This window comes from Saccostrea cucullata, unplaced genomic scaffold (genome assembly GCF_032062105.1).
Source record: "Saccostrea cucullata isolate Sc308-1 unplaced genomic scaffold, CSIRO_AGI_Scuc_v1 ctg6136, whole genome shotgun sequence".
Lineage (NCBI taxonomy): Eukaryota > Metazoa > Mollusca > Bivalvia > Ostreida > Ostreidae > Saccostrea > Saccostrea cuccullata.
This window is the reverse complement of record NW_026927745.1, coordinates 1-18,590: the sequence shown is the minus strand read 5'-3', so window position 1 is coordinate 18,590 and position 18,590 is coordinate 1. Positions and strand designations below refer to the sequence as shown.

At 31.7% G+C, this 18,590-nt stretch overlaps 3 protein-coding genes across 3 annotated transcripts; all 3 read right to left on the bottom strand.

Moving 5' to 3' along the window:
* Positions 1 to 411: 411 nt before the first annotated feature.
* On the bottom strand, positions 412 to 6,246 carry LOC134275429 (slit homolog 1 protein-like; the record flags this gene model as incomplete). The annotated part of the gene is made up of 9 exons (XM_062757712.1): positions 6,092 to 6,246; positions 4,561 to 4,632; positions 4,177 to 4,248; positions 3,876 to 3,947; positions 1,895 to 1,966; positions 1,690 to 1,761; positions 1,504 to 1,575; positions 1,217 to 1,404; positions 412 to 630 (listed from the first exon to the last, which is right to left on the bottom strand). Coding segments are annotated over exons 1-9 (994 nt in total), but the record flags the coding sequence as incomplete, so codon positions are not given.
* Positions 6,247 to 9,940: 3,694 nt separating this feature from the next.
* On the bottom strand, positions 9,941 to 12,340 carry LOC134275428 (plasminogen-like). The gene is made up of 6 exons (XM_062757711.1): positions 12,269 to 12,340; positions 12,062 to 12,133; positions 11,870 to 11,941; positions 11,596 to 11,783; positions 10,779 to 10,997; positions 9,941 to 10,017 (listed from the first exon to the last, which is right to left on the bottom strand). Exons 3-6 carry the CDS (start codon positions 11,911 to 11,913, stop codon positions 9,941 to 9,943), a joined length of 528 nt encoding a protein of 175 aa, XP_062613695.1. The 5' UTR covers positions 11,914 to 11,941; positions 12,062 to 12,133; positions 12,269 to 12,340.
* A 1,182-nt stretch (positions 12,341 to 13,522) lies between these two features.
* LOC134275427 (slit homolog 2 protein-like) lies at positions 13,523 to 17,374 on the bottom strand. The gene is made up of 6 exons (XM_062757710.1): positions 17,220 to 17,374; positions 15,182 to 15,253; positions 14,797 to 14,868; positions 14,504 to 14,575; positions 13,756 to 13,827; positions 13,523 to 13,598 (listed from the first exon to the last, which is right to left on the bottom strand). The coding sequence occupies exons 1-6, from the start codon at positions 17,372 to 17,374 to the stop codon at positions 13,523 to 13,525; spliced, it is 519 nt and encodes a 172-aa protein (XP_062613694.1).
* Positions 17,375 to 18,590: the final 1,216 nt, after the last annotated feature.

Sequence of the window (18,590 nt, the reverse complement as noted above, 5' to 3'; positions counted from 1 at the left end):
ACACTCTTACAATATTGAAATGAAGATGTATTTGACAAGATGATTAAAGTTTTGAAGTTTTTTTGTACCATTTGCTGAAATGTTGGTATATTTTTATGTTTGCTATAAGAATAAGCAAATCTCTCTAGAAATATTTAAACTAAAGAATCTATCATATTGATACAGCTTATAAGATAAAAGAGTACTATTGATATCCAAGTATTAGTTTTTAAAAAAAAATGGAAACATGATTTTCATTGTCCCTTTTTAGCAAAACAAATCACCTCCTTGGAAAATTAGAAAAGAATGGAAAATTATATTTTTGTAATATAAGTATGTAAATATAATATCAATAAATTTTTGTATTCCTAAACAAGAACGTTCTTATACCCTTTATGAAAAGCTCAATAGTAAACTTGATGTAAGACATACCACAAACCGGGACATAGCAGTAATCCCACAATACATCTGTTTGATTGGTCAGGCACCATGCTCTGTCACGGTCAAAATTTCTGCAGTAGTTTGATTGGTTCATTCCAAGCATGTCATAGTCATGTCTGTGTGGTTTCTGATCTGACCAATATTGACATCCTAAACCTTTGATTGTTTTGTTTTCTGTCCCGCTGTACATGATTCCAGGAATTCGACATTCTGGAATTAAATTTCATAATCGAGTCTGGACCCAATGACATTCTGTGTGATTGAAATTCAAAGTTTAAAGTCGCATCATTTCTTAAGTTCTATGATGGATATAATGACCTTGTCAGCAAATACAATTTATTTATAAGTCAATGGCTGACTGACGTTTTTCATACTAATTGTGAAGCTATTATTTACAAACTCAATTGTTAACAGATTTTCCCGTTATTTCCTGATCATGACACGGAGCACACAACGGGGTTGACTGGTAGGCAAGGGATGCTCACTCCTTCATGGCACCTGATCCCACATCTGATGTCTTAGTGGTCCGAGTTTGCTCTGCTCCGAAAATTGTATTTTTGATTTTTGAGCTGTAATATTGTCCGTTATCTACATATATATTTAAGTTAGAAGTTTAAAACCCTCTCGAAAATTTTTCCCTCAAAGGGACTCTATGATTTAGGATTGTGTGTTTTCTAGAAATTTCACAAGAAATTATTGCTCGATAAATTTAGTGATGAAGACTATATTTGTATAAGCTGAGTAAAGGGAAGAATATATTTTGTATTAGCTGAGTAAAGGTTAAGTGTTGTAGTACCACAGTAAAAACTGTTCTCAGGAAGATCCAGAACACGCCTCCCTTTAAGTGTATCTGGTTTGTCACAAACCACATCGACACGACTTCCTTCCCTGCTCTCTAGTTCTAGCGAGGTGTGATGGGTTTTCACGTAGTCCATTAACCACTTCATTCCACAGTCACATATCAAAGGATTCGAACCCAGATACCTAAGATGGTCAATATAAAGTATCCACAGCATAAAGTACATATATATGCATTGAAAACAATTTTTGACATTAATTATCTATATGAATACATGTACATACAAACGATCAAGTATCGTTCCGTTTCCAAAACAGTTTTTCTGCATTTCTTTTATATTGTTCCCGTCTAGGTATCTGAAAATATTAGAAGCCCGTAGTTGATATAATTATTCTATTTCAAATATTTTTTTTGAATATTTTGAGCGTATTTTACATAATTCACATATGAATATGAATATGATATCTTACACTCTCTTTAAAGCAAGAAGAGACTCAAATGCATGACTTTCAACTCTATTCACAAGGTTTTTATTGAGTACACTGTAATTCAGAACAAAGGACATTTGATATCTGTTATTTTGTTAACACTTATTCTTCTTGAAATAAACAACATAGATAAATATAATATTTTTTAAAAAGAATTAGCAAAGTATTAGAAGTTACTAGTATTTACACGTATTTCACTTTTGGTAAATTCTTAAAAGTTCCCTTCTGGATTTCAGCAAGTTTATTACTAGATAGATATCTGAAAAATGTATGAAACGAAATCTGAAAAATGTATAAATAGAAATCCGAAAAATGCATGTATAAAATAGAAATCTAAAAAATATATAAATAGAAATCTGAAGAATTTGTTCAACAGACGTCTGATAAATAGATAAATAGGTGTCTGAAAAATGTAAAATATAATACAAAAAACTTGCAGATTGAAAATAAAAAAAAAAATTCACATTCTATTTCTTTTTCAGGAGGTAAAAACAATGTAGTAAACTGAAATACTTGCATTTCTTCTATTAAATCCAATCCATTAAAAAGTCCTGTTGGAAAGGTCTCCAATTCATTTTTGCTCATTGACCTACAATATCAATTATTCTGCGTGTGTATCAATTATGAACTTTGACAGTTGTTCATTTTCGCGCCATAAGTTTTAATTGATGGAACGTTGATAATGTATCAATGATACAATGGGACAAAAGAATAACGACGCGATGATGTAATACGAAGTCACAAGTTAGACGAAGTGATAGATTTCGTTTTCGTTTAATATCACATCTTTAACAATTATTTATCAATATCGCAGCATCGCATAATCAGCATTGCACAATCCTGATATCACACCACTACCCCAAATTCAGCGTATGGCGGTGCAGTATCAAACAAAGTAGCCTTATCTGCAGTTTTGACATAAATGTTTTACACTAGCACTGGAACTGGAAAATTTACATACAACAGTCGTAGATTTTGTAGATCCCGTAGAGCTAGGTTCCCTATTGTTTGAATGGCATTATCTTGCAATTCTCTGTAAAATATGTTCCACAAACTCCATTAATTAAACAAACCAAAAGAAAGTAATTCCTATTCAAATGCTTAGAAAAAATCGACATTCTGCTAATTTTTTTCCTTACATATGTACCACGAGTACTTACAATTTTTCCAATCCTGAAACCATGCGGAAAGTGTCGTTGCTTATCGCTGTAATCTTATTACTGTTTAGACGTCTGTAAAAAAGAAAATATTCTGACATACCAGGGGTGGTTCTAAAACATTGGAACTTAAAATGCATGATTCCTTTTTAAAGCCGGATTAGCGTATATTAATATTTATTTGTTGCTTTCAAAAAACGTTTAACAAATATTTTTTCTGAATTTTGCTTACAAATTCTGAAGATTTGGAAGCCTTTCAAAAGCACCGTCCTCTATCATTTCAATTTTGTTTTTGCTGAAATCTCTACAAAACATTATCCAAATAACCATTTGTAAAAAAAAAAAAAAAAAAAAAAGTAGCAGATGTAACAAACTCCTAGAGCTAATTTTAGATTCTTAGGTCCAAATGAAACCTTACTTTTGTAAAGGAAACTCAAAAGTAAATCTGTACATATATACATTAATTTGAGTATATTTTATTGAATAGATATCATAAGTTCAGTTACAAATGTCGACAAACATAACAGATATATTACGTTAACCTAATAGCCAGCAAAATCACTTATATTTAGGTTGGGATATATGACCATATTATCTTGTATGTTATTTTAAAAATCCCGATGATATAATTCTCAATCATCCTTTCTTTCATGTCAATATAAATATCTTATTTATCATATAAAAATATGTTACATTTGAATACAAAAACGTAAAAGTTAATTTGGTTTGCGGACTGTTATGAATAGATACTGTATGTATATTCGTCGTACCGGAATTCAATATACAAATGTTTATGCTCCTAATTGCTTCAACAAGAAACTCCTCATTAATAGATGGTTTGCAAAATTAAATTACAGAAAATATTCTCAGATAATACTGTTAACAGGGACCCTATGGACCTATGGACGAAGTGAAATAGTAGGGACTGGCTTTAGTCAGACTGCTGTTAATCACTGAATCTAGAGACAAGCATATCAAACTTTGCATTTATGTTATATCTTTTACGCTTACAATAACTTCAGTCGAATTGTTTTCCAGAAATATTGACGTTTGATTATTTTCAGGTGGTTGTATGATGCCGATCTACAAGAATAAAGAAAACAAGAATGATAGAGAGGCACTCATAGGCATATTCATTATATTTTTCTATCGCTAATGTTATATTCATATTGTTCAAATATTAAACCATATCAAATATATATATATATATAAATTGCAGCAATTATTATACATGTAATTTCTTCGCCCACATTATATTTATGTATATTGAAAACAACCTGACACAAGCAGAACACGAAATATTTATACTTACAGTACTTCTAGTTGTTCCAAGTAGGTAAAGGCGTCAGGGTGAATATGACTTAATCTATTTTTGTACAAATACCTGAAATGAGGAAATACAGTGAAAGAACGTGCTAAAAATTAAGACACATCTTCTTGGTAATCGATTTCAACTATTTTTTGTCCTTAAACAACTATTTTTTTTTTATTTTAAGCATAAATAGATAAAGAATTTATAAATATAAATTGTAATTAGGTTAAATATATTTTCACAAAAATGTATGGTGTTGAATATTTCTGGTGATTAATTTGATTCAATCAGTTTTTATTATGTAAAGTCCATTTCCTTCAGTAGATTGGACATTAAGCATGGTCTATATATCATCTCCAAGCAGACTGGCAATTAAATACTTACAATTTCTTCAGGGAAGCACCTTTTTCAAGCTGATTTTCAGTTATGTTCTCAATCTCATTTCTTCCTAAAAATCTACGAAGTAGAGAATTAAGAATCCTGTACAAATGGCCAGGTATTTTTTGATAGATTTGGGTTATTTGGTCAGTAATAATTCGTATATTATAACGTATTATTAAAAAAAAAACATGGTTAGTGCATAAGAAATATAACTTTTCCAGACATTTAGCACTTATTTCAATGAGCACATATCAGTGCATTAGTAGCATGTTGGTTTAAAAAAAAACATGTATATTAATGTATTATGATGTTAAGCACGTTCAGCATTTATATTTTCATTCAGAATTTGTTTTAGTTTGTATGAATACATTCATAGGTATATATTAGTTATATTTCATATATCAAAAGGAAAATGAAAGTTTTTGGATAAATGCTGCTTCTGTGTGAATGCAAAAAATAGGTATTCAAAATCGAAGCGCAATAAAATTAAATGGAAATTCAAAGATTGTTGGAAGACTTCATCTCTAAAAGTAACACAGATATTATTGTCATTTCTTTAAATAAAAATGCATTTTTAATATCAACTTCAGAGTGCTTGCGAGAATAATCAGATATTTATTAACATAATTATTTTTGTAATGATCAATAACAAGGTACGTATATTTACTGAAAAAGCAGCTATCTGTGACGTTTAGAAAGCCTGGACTTTACTTATTCGTTGGGAATGGTTGTAGTAAGTGTGAAAAAAAAATCCATGTTTTGATGATATTGATTTTTTGTAAAATAAAAAAAAAGTATTCAAATTTTGCGAAAGCTCCTTTAAAGTATAAGAATACTCATAATATTAAACATCACAAGTTTCCATTATAGGTAAAGGTAAATCAATTTCAATCTGATTGTAAAAATATCTCAAATTGAGATTGACATATAATATGAAAGAAAATTTTTCATTAAGGTGGATAACATTTACATTTGTATCAGAATTAAATCCAAATTCTTCTTCAATATACTGTAAAATCGTTTGAGAGAAATATCTGCATGTGAGTTTCGCGACCTACTTAAACTCTCGAATATTAATCTTCGGAAACTATTTATTTTGCTTTGGATTTCATGAAGAGAATGTTTATTCATTAGAAAAAAATTAATGGTCGCAGATTGATTTCAAATTGACGAATCGCGAATAAAAGATGACGCGAATAATAGTTGGTTTACAATACTTAAAATAGTGAGCCTTAAAAACAAGGACTACATAATAACTTACAATGTCTTAATTATATTCGCCGAGGAAGACAACAATCGTAATGGAACTTTAAATTATTTTGAAAACTGACAAGATATGAAAGTTTTAAAGACGAGGCGGTTGTCTTTAAGAAAGCAATCCACGTACCCACAATTAAGAAATGATTAAAATTATTGTATACAACAGAAAATTGACATAAAAAGAATTATTACCTCGCTTGAAAAAATAATTAAAAGAAAATATATCTACTACATAATGAATATGAATATGCCAGAGGGTTTACAGAATACCTACAGTTCGGTCGTTTTGTCGGGGATATCTTGTGGTATAAACGAAAATCCTTGATTTTCACACATCACCACTGTCCCATTACAAGAACATTTATCAGGACAGCCATACACATAGACGATGATAACACAGAAAACAAGACCAATGTTTCTCTGAAGCATATTGATTGTTTTAAAATATCTATGATCTTTTTGGATGTTTATACACTTGTGGGTATATAAATAAAGCAGGAATAAGGAAGACAAGTTATATCCTTATTTGGGAGGTTGTGATATATTCCCAAAATCTACTTAATTAAGGGGGATGTACGGCCACCATAAGTGCAATAAGAACAAAATTTAAACAATTCTTCAAATGCCTAAAATACATTATATTAATTTTGATCATATTTCAAGTCCTTATGATAAAGATACAATAAATATGCATAATTGAATGCATGTTGTGTATATAATCCATACTTTTTCAGAAAATGCTTTTGATATGCTCCTTAGACCTGCGAAGCTACAGAATTCAGCCGAGCCTTTAAAAATCCAAAAAAATATGCAAAGTATGCATTAATGTTCTCTCTTCAACCATTTGTTGAGAAAATGTCTAAATTTTGCACTTTTAAATGGAAATTTCAAGTTCAAAACAAGGTACTGTTGTCTTCAAAATGAGTGTGAAAGAACTATGAAAGTAGTTCATGGATAGCAGCAGGTGGTCTATTTTTAGCACAGAATTTTTTTCCAGACCTCTTCTTAATATGGAAGTACATAATAATCTTAAAAAGTAGAAGAGAAATACAGCTGGAAAATGTTTCAAATAATATGAACATTTTTAAAAGAGAATTTGTGTTATATTGTGGCTTAAAGTAATTAGTATTAGTATGTGTCTGATTAAAAATTAAAATAAGGAGGTCACAATGGCAATATGTAACAAAGATTCTGTGAAAGTTTCATAAAATTTCATTCAGTGGTTTAAGATGATTTGCGAATAAGACATGGGTATCCCAAAGAGTAACGGACAGAGGAATAGACGAACAGCTATACAGACGGACGGATGGACATCCCGATAACTATATACCCCCCCCCTCCGCTTTTTAAGCGGTGTGTATAAAAATAACGATTGACAAAGTTCTGACAAAGGCTACGCTCTAGTTCTCACTCTTACCTAGACCTCTCTTATATTTGATTTAAGTTAAAATAAATAATGCATGCAGACATGTAATATTATATGTCGTTCTTGGTGACTTGTATTACTAGTTTTCTTTTCATTTATAATCGTTAAATTCGAAGTATCAGTGTGATACACATAAAAGGCATTGATTTACTTTTAACTGTGCAAAGTTAAAGAAGTATGCCCTCGAAAAATAAGTTTTGGCGGTTTTTGCCCTTTCTGTTCGTCCGTCTGTCTAGCTGTCCGTCCGTCTGTTTTTCTGCAAAAACTTAAACCTTGCCAATAAGTTTTCATTGGTGGGGTTATGGCTTTCATATTTCACAGGTGTATTTCTTGTGACATAGCATTCCTTTACGTGCCACCAAAATTTGCTCTTTTGACCTTGGAGTTTGACCTACTTTTACAAAAAATAACACACTTTAACCTTCGCCATAAATTTTGAACAATTGAATCTAGGGTTTTCATACATCACATGTGTATTCACTGTGACAAGACCTTTCAGCTGAATTAAATATTTTTAACTGTTTTACTTTGACCTACGAGTTTGACCCACTTCTTGAAAAAGGATAATTCTCTATAAGGCCTTTTTGCGGCCTACCATGACTTCAAGTATTCAGATAGTATTTTTTCCCTTAAAAATTGCATGAATCAGTAGGCTTATGTTCCAATTCAATGATAAATATTGGTTGGTTAATGATACAATAGTATTTGTTATGATATAGGGGCACAAATTTAAGTACCAACGGTCCGTACTAGCTTTAGAGTAATGGGAAAACTCAAGAGGGTGGCTGTGTTAGATAACTCCTACGCATGTCATAACCGCCTTTAACCAACACCAAATTTTGCATGCAAATTTCTTTTAAACATAAAAAGTGACTACCAAATTGTGAATTTGGTTAAAGGTGGTTATGACATATAAATAAAAACTTTCCGCTTAATTTTTATGATATTTGCAGAAAAAGCTAACTACTCACAATGAAGGATATCAGCTTATGTTGATTATTTCTTTTTACGAACTTTTGGTTAGAGTTCAATTTTCTGTTGATTTACTAAGAATTTATATAAACCATGCATATTTTACTAAAATAATGTCCGCCTTTTACTAAATTAATCTAAAATCAAAGGACTAGAAAGACTGGATGTCATGAAATTACAAGTGGAGACGTTTCGTTGAAATGTCTGATAAGAATTAAAACTTTTTATAGGCTATAAGGCGTGAATATGAGTTATCTTTTATGATTACATGTATGAATATTTATAATGATAGTTTATTTATCTATGTATGCTACTTCTTTGAATCCTCTTATGTGAACTGCATATCATCTTTGTATTTCCTTCTAAGTACTGTATTTGTTCTATAAATGATAAAGCCATCCTTGTTGAAGCAGTAAAATATACTTGGCAAAATAAGTAGGGATAATTTTTTTACACAAGAATAATATTTTCATACCCATGAATTTATGTAACAACAAGGCTCAAGTAGTTTTAAAAACATGTCATTTAAACGATTAGATACTTAAATCACACGTGTTTAATGAGTTTTGGGGCATATTGGTCAAGAAAATACGTGGCGTTAAAAAAGTAAGTGGAACAATGAGAGCATAGAAGTATCAAGGAGGTTTTCTTTAGTGAACATAAGAAAATTTCAGCATATCTGGTCAGAACTGGTGATAAGACGCTATGAGGAGGCATATGAGTATGGACGAACACTCCATGGTAGCAGGGATGCTGGAAGCTGGTAAAACGCAACGTCACATTGCAGAAAAACTTTATCTTTTCCAAAGAGGAATTAACGGTTATGGAACCGATATTAACAGGCAGAAAATTGTCCATAAGGCTAAAATCGGGACGTTCAAGGTGTACGGCAGTCCGTGAGGATCGTTATTTGGCCAATTTTGCTGAGACGAATCGCTTCCAAAGTGCTCTTAAGCTTAATACTGAGCATCAGAGAGCAACGGGCAGACGGATTTCTTCTCAAACAGTTTGAAACAGACTTCAGGAAGCAAATCTCAAGGCTTGCCGACCAGCCGTACGTCCTGTATTAAAATTAGAGTGCCGCACAAATCGACTTCAGTGGGCAACAGAACACAAAAAATTGGCAATAACGTCATTGGAGTTCTGTTCTTTTCTCAGACGAGTCGCGATTTTGTTTTGACTTCCATGATGACAGGAGACTTGTTTGGATTGCCAGTTTTGAAAGATATGCTGATTGTGTCACTTCTGAGAAATACAGAGTAAATGGAGGTTTGGTGGTGATTTGGGCAGGCATAAGTATTGACTGCAAAACTGATCTGCACATTATTGAAGGCAACCTGATAGGTTTAAAATACCGAAATGATATTCTTCATCCTAATGTTAGACGTATTGCATGTACTCTGGGGAGGATTTCATCTTAATGGACGATAGTGCTCGACCTCATAGAGTCCGAATCATAAACGAGTAAATAGAAAGTGAAACAACTTAGCGTATGGACCCGCCAAGTCGTTCTCTCGACCTGAAGTTAATTGAACATGCCTGGAACATTCTTTAGCAACGCATTTCAGTTCGTCTTACACTTCCCCAAAATCGACGGGAGCTTCAGACAGCATTGCAGGAGGAATGGCAACATATCCCTCAGGCTAGCCTTAGACGGCTGATGGCCAGCATGAGTCTGCGCTGCAGGGCCTCGCGGGGAGGTCGTACAAACTACTGGGAATCATTTTAGTGACGTAATTTGACTCTTCTGAAGAAAAATCTCATTTTCAGGTCTACCCCCAACATGCCGAATTCTAAAGTGACTGTAATGAACAATTAGTAGCGTGTGTTCAAACAAATTTATCACATCCAAAGTTTAATTTTCACTTTTTAAGTATAAAATATGATACTAAAATTAGGCTAAAACTGCATTCTGTTTTTTATGATACAGTATTTGTAAAACATTTTTAATTTGATGATCCTTAAGTTTTTTTGTCCACTATATACATTTAATAAAAAATCGTAACTGAATACCATTGATTGACGTGCAGAATTTTTATCGCTTATTCGTGGAAGGTCAATGGTAAATTTTGTATGCGTTAATTTTTAATCACGTAGTATATTCCTCTTATGAAAATCCGATTCTCAGCCAGAAAGGATTACTCTTTAATTTATGACTTAATATTCAAAAAGTTTCAAAATAAAGCTTGAAATTGAAATTTTTTCTTGCAACAATTTTCAATTTATGCTTCTCAATGTACATTCTTAAAATATTAAAATGAAGATATATTTGTCAAGATGATTAAAGAATCTACATGTATATATATATTGATACAATTTATTAGATAAAGAGTTACAATTGATATCCAAGTATAAGTTAACAAAAATGTAAACATAATTTACAATGTTTCTTTTTCACAAAAAAAATCACTTTCTTGGAAAATTAGAAAAAAAATGGAAAATTATATTTTTATAATGTAAGTATGTAATTATAATATCAGTAAATTTTGTATTCTTAGAAAAGAACGCTCTTATACCCTTCATGAATAGCTCAATAGTAAATTAAACTTTATGTAAGACATACCAAAAAATGGGACATCGCAGTAATCCCACAATACTTCTGTTTGATTGGTAAGACACCATGCTCTGTCACGGTCAAAATTTCTGCAGTAGTTTGATTGGTTCATTCCAAGCATGTCATAGTCATGTCTGTGTGGTTTCTGCTCTGACCAATATTGACATCCAAATCCTTTGATTGTTTTGTTTTCTGTCCCGCTGTACATGATTCCAGGAATTCGACATTCTGGAATTAAATTTTATAATCAAGCCTGGACCCAATTGGATTGTTTATGATTAAAATCCAAAGTTTAAAGTCTCATCATTTCGTAAGTTCTATGGTCGATATAATGACCTTGTCAGCAAAAACAATCTATCATTAAGTCAATGGCTGACTGACGTTTTCATACTTATTGTGAGATTATTATTTACAAACTCTATTGTTAACGGATTTTTCCGTTATTTCCCGATCAAGACAAGGATCACACGACAGGGTTGACTGGTGGGCAAGGGATGCTCACTCCTCCATGGCACCTGATCCCACCTCTGATGTCTAAGTGGTCCGAGTTTGCTCTGCTCCGAAAATTGTATTTTTATATGACCTTTTGAGCTGTAATAGTGTCCGTTATCTGCATATATATTTAAGTTAGATGTTTAAACCCCTTTCGAAAATTTTTCACTCAAAAGGACTCTATGATTAAGGATTGTGTGTTTTCTAGAAATTTCACAAGCAATGTAGGAAGTTGTTACTCGCTAAATTTAGTGATGAAGACTAAATTTGTATCAACTGAGTAAAGGGAAAATATATTTGTATAAGCTGAGTAAAGGTAAAAGTGTTGTAGTACCACAGTAAAAACTGTTCTCAGGAAGATCCAGAACACGTCTCCCTTTAAGTGTATCTGGTTTGTCACAAACCACATCGACACGACTTCCTTCCCTGCTCTCCAGTTCTAGCGAGGTGTGATGGATTTTCACGTAGTGCATTAACCACTTCATTCCACAGTCACATATCAAAGGATTGGAACCCAGATACCTAAGATGGTCAATATAAAGTATGCACAGCATAAAGTACATATATAAGCATTGAAAACATTTTTACATCCATAAGCATGTACATACAAACGATCAAGCCTCGTTCCGTTTCCAAAACAGTTTTTCTGCATTTCTTATATACTGTTCCCGTCTAGGTATCTGAAAATATTATAAGCCCATTTTTTATTTAATTACTAGTATTTTATTTCAAGTATCTTTTTTGTATTTTGAGCGTATTTTATATAATTCACACAAGAATTGCTGAATATTATAGCTTACACTGTCTCTAAAGCAGGAAGAGACTCAAATGCATGACTTTCAACTCTATTCAAAAACTTTTTATTGAGTACTCTGTAATTAAGAAAAAAAAAGATATTTGATATTTGGCATTATGTTAACACTTATTCTTCTTGAAATAAACAACATAGATAAAAAATAATATTTTTTAAAAGAATTAGCAAAATATTAGAAGTTACTAATATTTACATGTATTTCACTTTTGGTAAATTCTTAAAAGTTCCCTTCTGGATTTCAGCAAGTTTATTGTTAGATAGATATCTGAAAAATGCATAAATAGACATATGAAAAAAAATGTATAAATAGAAATCTTAAGAATGTGTTCAACAGATATCTGTCGATTGGATACATAGGTGTCTGAAAAATGTGAAATATAATACAAAAAAGTGAACTTGCAGATTGAAAATTAAAAAAAATATTCACATTCCATTTCTTTTTCCGAAGGTAAAACACAGGGGCGTAGCAACCGGGGGGGCCAGCCCCCCCCCCCACTTTTTTCCCCAACTTTACTTATACTATAGGAAATGTTAATTGAAAGCCTGGTTGGCCCCTCCACTTTTAGTGATGTACCGAAAATGTAGTATTAGATTGGTACTTAAAGTAGTTGACACTGAGAAAATAGTTTACCTACCCCCACCCACCCACGAAATAGGATTTTCGAGTTTGGGCAACATTTAACTTTTTCCTTTTTTTTTTTTGCTTGTCAACTTTTTCAGGTAAGTAAAAAAAAAATTTCTCTGGCTGGCCCCCCACTTTCAAAAACGATGCTACGCCACTGAAACATGTAGTAAACTGAAATACTTGCATTTCTTCTATTAAATCCAATCCATTAAAAAGTCCTGTTGGAAGGGTCTCCAATTCATTTTTGCTCATTGACCTACAATATCAATTATTCTGCGTGTGTATCAATTATGAACTTTGACAGTTGTTCATTTTCGCGCCATAAGTTTTGATTGATGGAGCGTTGATAATGTATCGATGATACAATGGGACAAAAGAATAACGACGCGATGATGTAATACGAAGTCACAAGTTAGACGAAGTGATAGATTTCGTCTTCGTTTAATATCACATCTTTAACAATTATTTATCAATATCGCAGCATCGCATAATAGCACTGTACAATCCTGATATCACACCACTACCCCAAATTCAGCGTATGGCGGTGCAGTATCAAACAAAGTAGCCTTACCTGCAGTTTTGACATAAACGTTTTACACTAGCACTAGAACTGGAAAATTTACATACAACAGTCGTAGATTTTGTAGATCCCGTAGAGCTAGGTTCCCTATTGTTTGAACGGCATTATCTTGCAATTCTCTGTAAAATATGTTCCACAAATTCCATTAATTAAACAAACCAAAAGAAAGTAATTCCTATTCAAATACTTAGAAAAAATCGACATTCTGCTAAAAATTTTTCTTACATATGTACCACGAGTACTTACAATTTTTCCAATCCTGAAACCATGCGGAAAGTGTCATTGCTTATCGCTCTAATCTTATTACTGTTTAGACGTCTGTAAAAAAGAAAATATTCTAGCATACCAGGGGTGGTTCTAAAACATTGGAACTTAAAATACATGATCCCTTTTCAAAGCCGGATTAGCGTAAATTAATATTTATTTGTTGCTTTCAAAAAACGTTTAACAAATATTTTTTCTGAATTTTACTTACAAATTCTGAAGATTTGGAAGCTTTTCAAAAGCACCGTCCTCTATCATTTCAATTTTGTTTTTGCTGAAATCTCTACAAATAACCATTTGTAAAAAAAAAAAGTAGCAGATGTAACAAACTCCTAGAGCTAATTTTAGATTCTTATGTCCAAATGAAACCTTACTTTTGTAAAGGAAACTCAAAAGTAAATCTGTACATATATACATTAATTTGAGTATAATTCATTGAATAGATATCATAAGTTCATTTACATATGTCGACAAACATAACAGATATATTACGTTTACCTAATAGCCAGCAAAATAACTTATATTTAGGTTGGGATATATAACCATATTATCTTGTATGTTATTTTAAAAATCCCGATGATATAATTCTCAATCATCATTTCTTTCATGTCAATATAAATATCTTATTTATCATATAAAAATATGTTACATTTGAATACAAAAAGTAAAAGTTAATTTGGTTTGCGGACTGTTATGAATATACTGTATGTATATTCGTCGCACTGGAATTCAATATACAAATGTTCATGCTCCTAATTGCTTCAACAAGAAACTCCTCATTAATAGATGGTTTCCAAAATTAAATTTCAGAAAATATTCTCAGATAATACTGTTAACAGGGACCCTATGGACCTATGGACGAAGTGAAATAGTAGGACTGGCTTTAGTTCAGACTGCTGTTAATCACTGAATCTACAGACAAGCATACCAAACTTTGCATTTATATCTTTTACGCTTACAATAACTTCAGTCGAATTGTTTTCCAGAAATATTGACGTTTGATTATTTTCAGGTGGTTGTATGATGCCGATCTACAAGAATAAAGAAAACAAGAGTGAGAGAGAGGCACTTATAGGCATATTCATTATATTTTTCTGTCGCTAATGTTATATTCATATCGTTCAAATCGTTAAACCATATCAAAAGTACAAATATTCATAAATTATCATACATGTAATTTCTTCGCCCACATTATATTTATGTATATTGAAAACAATCTGACACAAGCAGAACACGAAATGTTTATACTCACAGTACTTCCAGTTGTTCCAAGTAGGTAAAGGCGTCAGGGTGAATATGACTTAATCTATTTTTGTACAAATACCTGAAATGAGGAAATACTGTGAAAGAATGTGCTAAAAATTAAGACACATCTTGTTGGTAATCGATTTCAACTAATTTTTGTCCTTAAACAACTATTTTTTTTTAAATTTTAAGCATAAATAGATAAAAAATTTATAAATATGAATTGTAACCAGGTTAAATATATTTTCACAAAAATGTACGGTGTTGAATATTTCTGGTGATTAATTTGATTCAATCAGTTTTTATTATGTAAAGTCCATTTCCTTAAGTAGATTAGACATCAGGCATGGTCAATATATCATCGCCAAGCAGATTGGTAATTAAATACTTACAATTTCTTCAGGGAAGCACCTTTTTCAAGCTGATTTTCAGTTATGTTCTCAATCTCATTTCTTCCTAAAAATCTACGAAGTAGAGTATTAAGAATTCTGTACAAATGATCAGTCACTTTTTAATAAATTTGGGTTATTTGGTCAGTAATAATTCGTATATTTAAGGAATCACTGTCTAGTTAGGAGGGTATGTCAGGGCATCAACAATAGTGGGAAACATGGGATAATTTGCATAACGGGCGAAGCCCGTTATGCTTAAATTATCCCATGTTTCCAACTATTGTTGATGTCCCTGACATAGCCTCCTAACTAGACAGTGATTCCTTATATTTCCATTTCATTGTGAAATAAAATTGTAGATTTAGACTTTAAAAATATAGATTAATAGATTTAAATCACATGATGACTTCCATGCCAATTTCAATAGTCCTCACCAACCGACGTCAAACACAAAGGCAGCCGCACGAGATTTACATGCATATTTGGCCTCCTTAGCGTCAGACACAGAGACAGATGCGCACGAAAATTGCATGCGTATTAGGCCTGCTTAGCTCCCGACCTATCGACCTGCCTAATTTACATTCCGGCAGAATTATCAAGAAATAAACTACCCCTAACTTTCAAAGAGTTATCACAGAGAAAAAAAATTAGAAATGGAAATATTATAACGTATTAATTAAAAAAAAACATGGTCAATGCATAAGAAATATAACTTTTCAAGACATTTAGCACTTATTTCAACGAGCACAGATCAGTGCATTAGTAGCATGTTGGTTTTTAAAAAAAGCATGTATATTTATGTATTATGATGTTAAGCACACTCATCATTTATATTTTCATTCAGACTTTGTTTTAGTTTGTATGAATACATTCATAGATATTAATTATATTTCATATATCAAAAGGAAAATGAAAGTTTTCGAGTAAATGCTGCTTCTGTGTGAATGCAAAAAATAGGTCTGCAAAATCGAAGCGCAATAAAATTGAATGGGAATTCAAATAGATTGTTGGAAGACTTTATCTCTAAGAGTAACACAGATATTATTGTCATTTATTTAAATAAAAAAAGCATTTTTAATGTCAACTTCAGAGTGCTTGCGAGAATAATCAGATATTTATTAACATAATTATTTTTTGTAATGATCAATAACGAGGTACGTAAATTTACTGAAAAGCAGCTATCTGTGACGTTTGGAAAGCCTGGACTTTACTTATTCGTTGGGAATGGTTGTATTAAGTGTAGAAAAAAATCCATGTTTTGATGATATTAATTTTTTGTAAAATAAAAAAAGAAGTATTCAAATTTTGCTAAAGCTCGTTTAAAGTATTAAGTAAACATCACAAGTTTCCATTATAAGTATAGGTAATTCAATTTCAATCTGATTGTAGAAATATCTCAAATTTAGATTGACATATAATATGAAAGAAAATTTTTCATTAAGGTGGATAACAATTATCAAAATTAAATCCAAGTTCTTCTTCAATATACTGAAAAATCGCTTGAGAGAAATATCTGCATGCGAGTTTCGCGACCTACTTAAACTCGCGAATATTAATCTTCGGAAACTATTTATTTTGCTTCGGATATCAAGAAGAGAATGTTTATTCATTAGCGAAAATTAATCGTCGCAGATTGATTTCAAATTGACAAATCGCGAATAAAAGATGACGCGAATAATAGTTGGTTTACAATACTTAAAATGGTGAGCCTTAAAAACGAGGACTTTTTTGTAACTTACGTTATATATACGTCATAATTATTCTCGCCGAGGAAGACACTAATCGTACAATAGAACTTTATTAGTCAAATAGCTTTAAAATTATTTTGAAAACTGACAAGATATGAAAGTTTTAAAGACGAGACGATTGTCTTTGAAAGCAAACCACGTACCCGCAAACAAGAAATGATTACAATTATTGTATACAACAGAAATCGGATATAAAAAAGAATTATTACCTCTCTTGAAAAAAAAATGAAAGAAAATATATTTGCTACATGATGAATATGAATATGCCAGAGGGTTTACAGAATACCTACAGTTCTGTCGTTTTGTCGGGGATATCTTGTGGTATAAAAGAAAATCCTCGATTTTCACACATCACCACTGAACCATTACAAGAACATTTATCAGGACAGCCATGCACATAGACAATGATAACAGAGAAAACAAGACCAATGTTTCTCTGTAGCATATTGATTGTTTTAAAATACCCAGAACCTTTTTGGATGTTTATATACTTGTTGGTATATAAATAAAGCAGGAATAAGGAAGACATTATATCCTTATTTGGGATGTTGTGATATATTATATTCCCAAATTCTACTTAAGGGGGATGTCCGGCCACCATTAGTACAATACGAACAAAATGTAAACATTTCTTCAAATGGCTAAAATACGTTATATTTTGATCATATTTCAAGTCCTACAATAAATATGCATTATTGAATGCATGTTGTGTATATATAATCTATACTTTTGCAGAAAATGCTTTTGATATGCTCCTTAGAACTGCGAAGCTACAGAATTCAGCAGAGCCTTAAAAAATCCAACAAAATATGCAAATGTGCATTAATGTTCTCTCTATAACCATTTGTTGAGAAAATGTCTAAAATGGTTCAAAACAAGGTACTGTTGTCTTCAAAATGAGTGACTGTAAAGAACCATGAAACTAGTTCATGGATAGCAGCATGTGGTCTATTTTTAGCACAGAATTTTTTTCCAGACCTCTTCTTGATATGGAGGTACATAATAATCTTAAAAATTAGAAGAGAAATATAGTTGGAAAATGTTTCAAATAATATGAACATTTTCAAAAGAGAAATTGTGTTATATTGTGGCCTAACGTAATTAGTATTAGTATGTGTCCGATTGAAAATTAAAATAGGAGGTCACAATGGCAATATGTAACAAAGATTCTTTGAAAGTTTCATAAAATTTCATTCAGTGGTATAAGAGGATTTGCGAATAAGACATGGGTACCCCAAAGAGTAACGGACAGAGGAATAGACGTACAGCTATACAGACGGACGGATGGACATCCGATAACTATATACCCTCCCGCTTTATGAGCGGTGTGTATAAAAATTAGGATTGACAAAGGTCTGACCAAGGCTACGTTCTAGTTCTCACATACTTAGACCTTTCTTATATTTGATTTAAGTTAAAATAAATAATGTACACATGTAATATTATATGTCGTTTTTGGTGACTTGTATAACTAGTTTTGTTTTCATTTATAATCGTTAAATTCGAAGTATAAGTGTGATACACTTATATAAAAAGCATTGATTTACTTTTAAATATGCAACGTTAAGGAAGTATGCCCTCGTAAACGAAGTTTTGGCGGTTTTTGCCCTTTCTGAACGTCCGTCTGTCTAGCTGTCCGTCCGTCTGTTTTTCTACAAAAA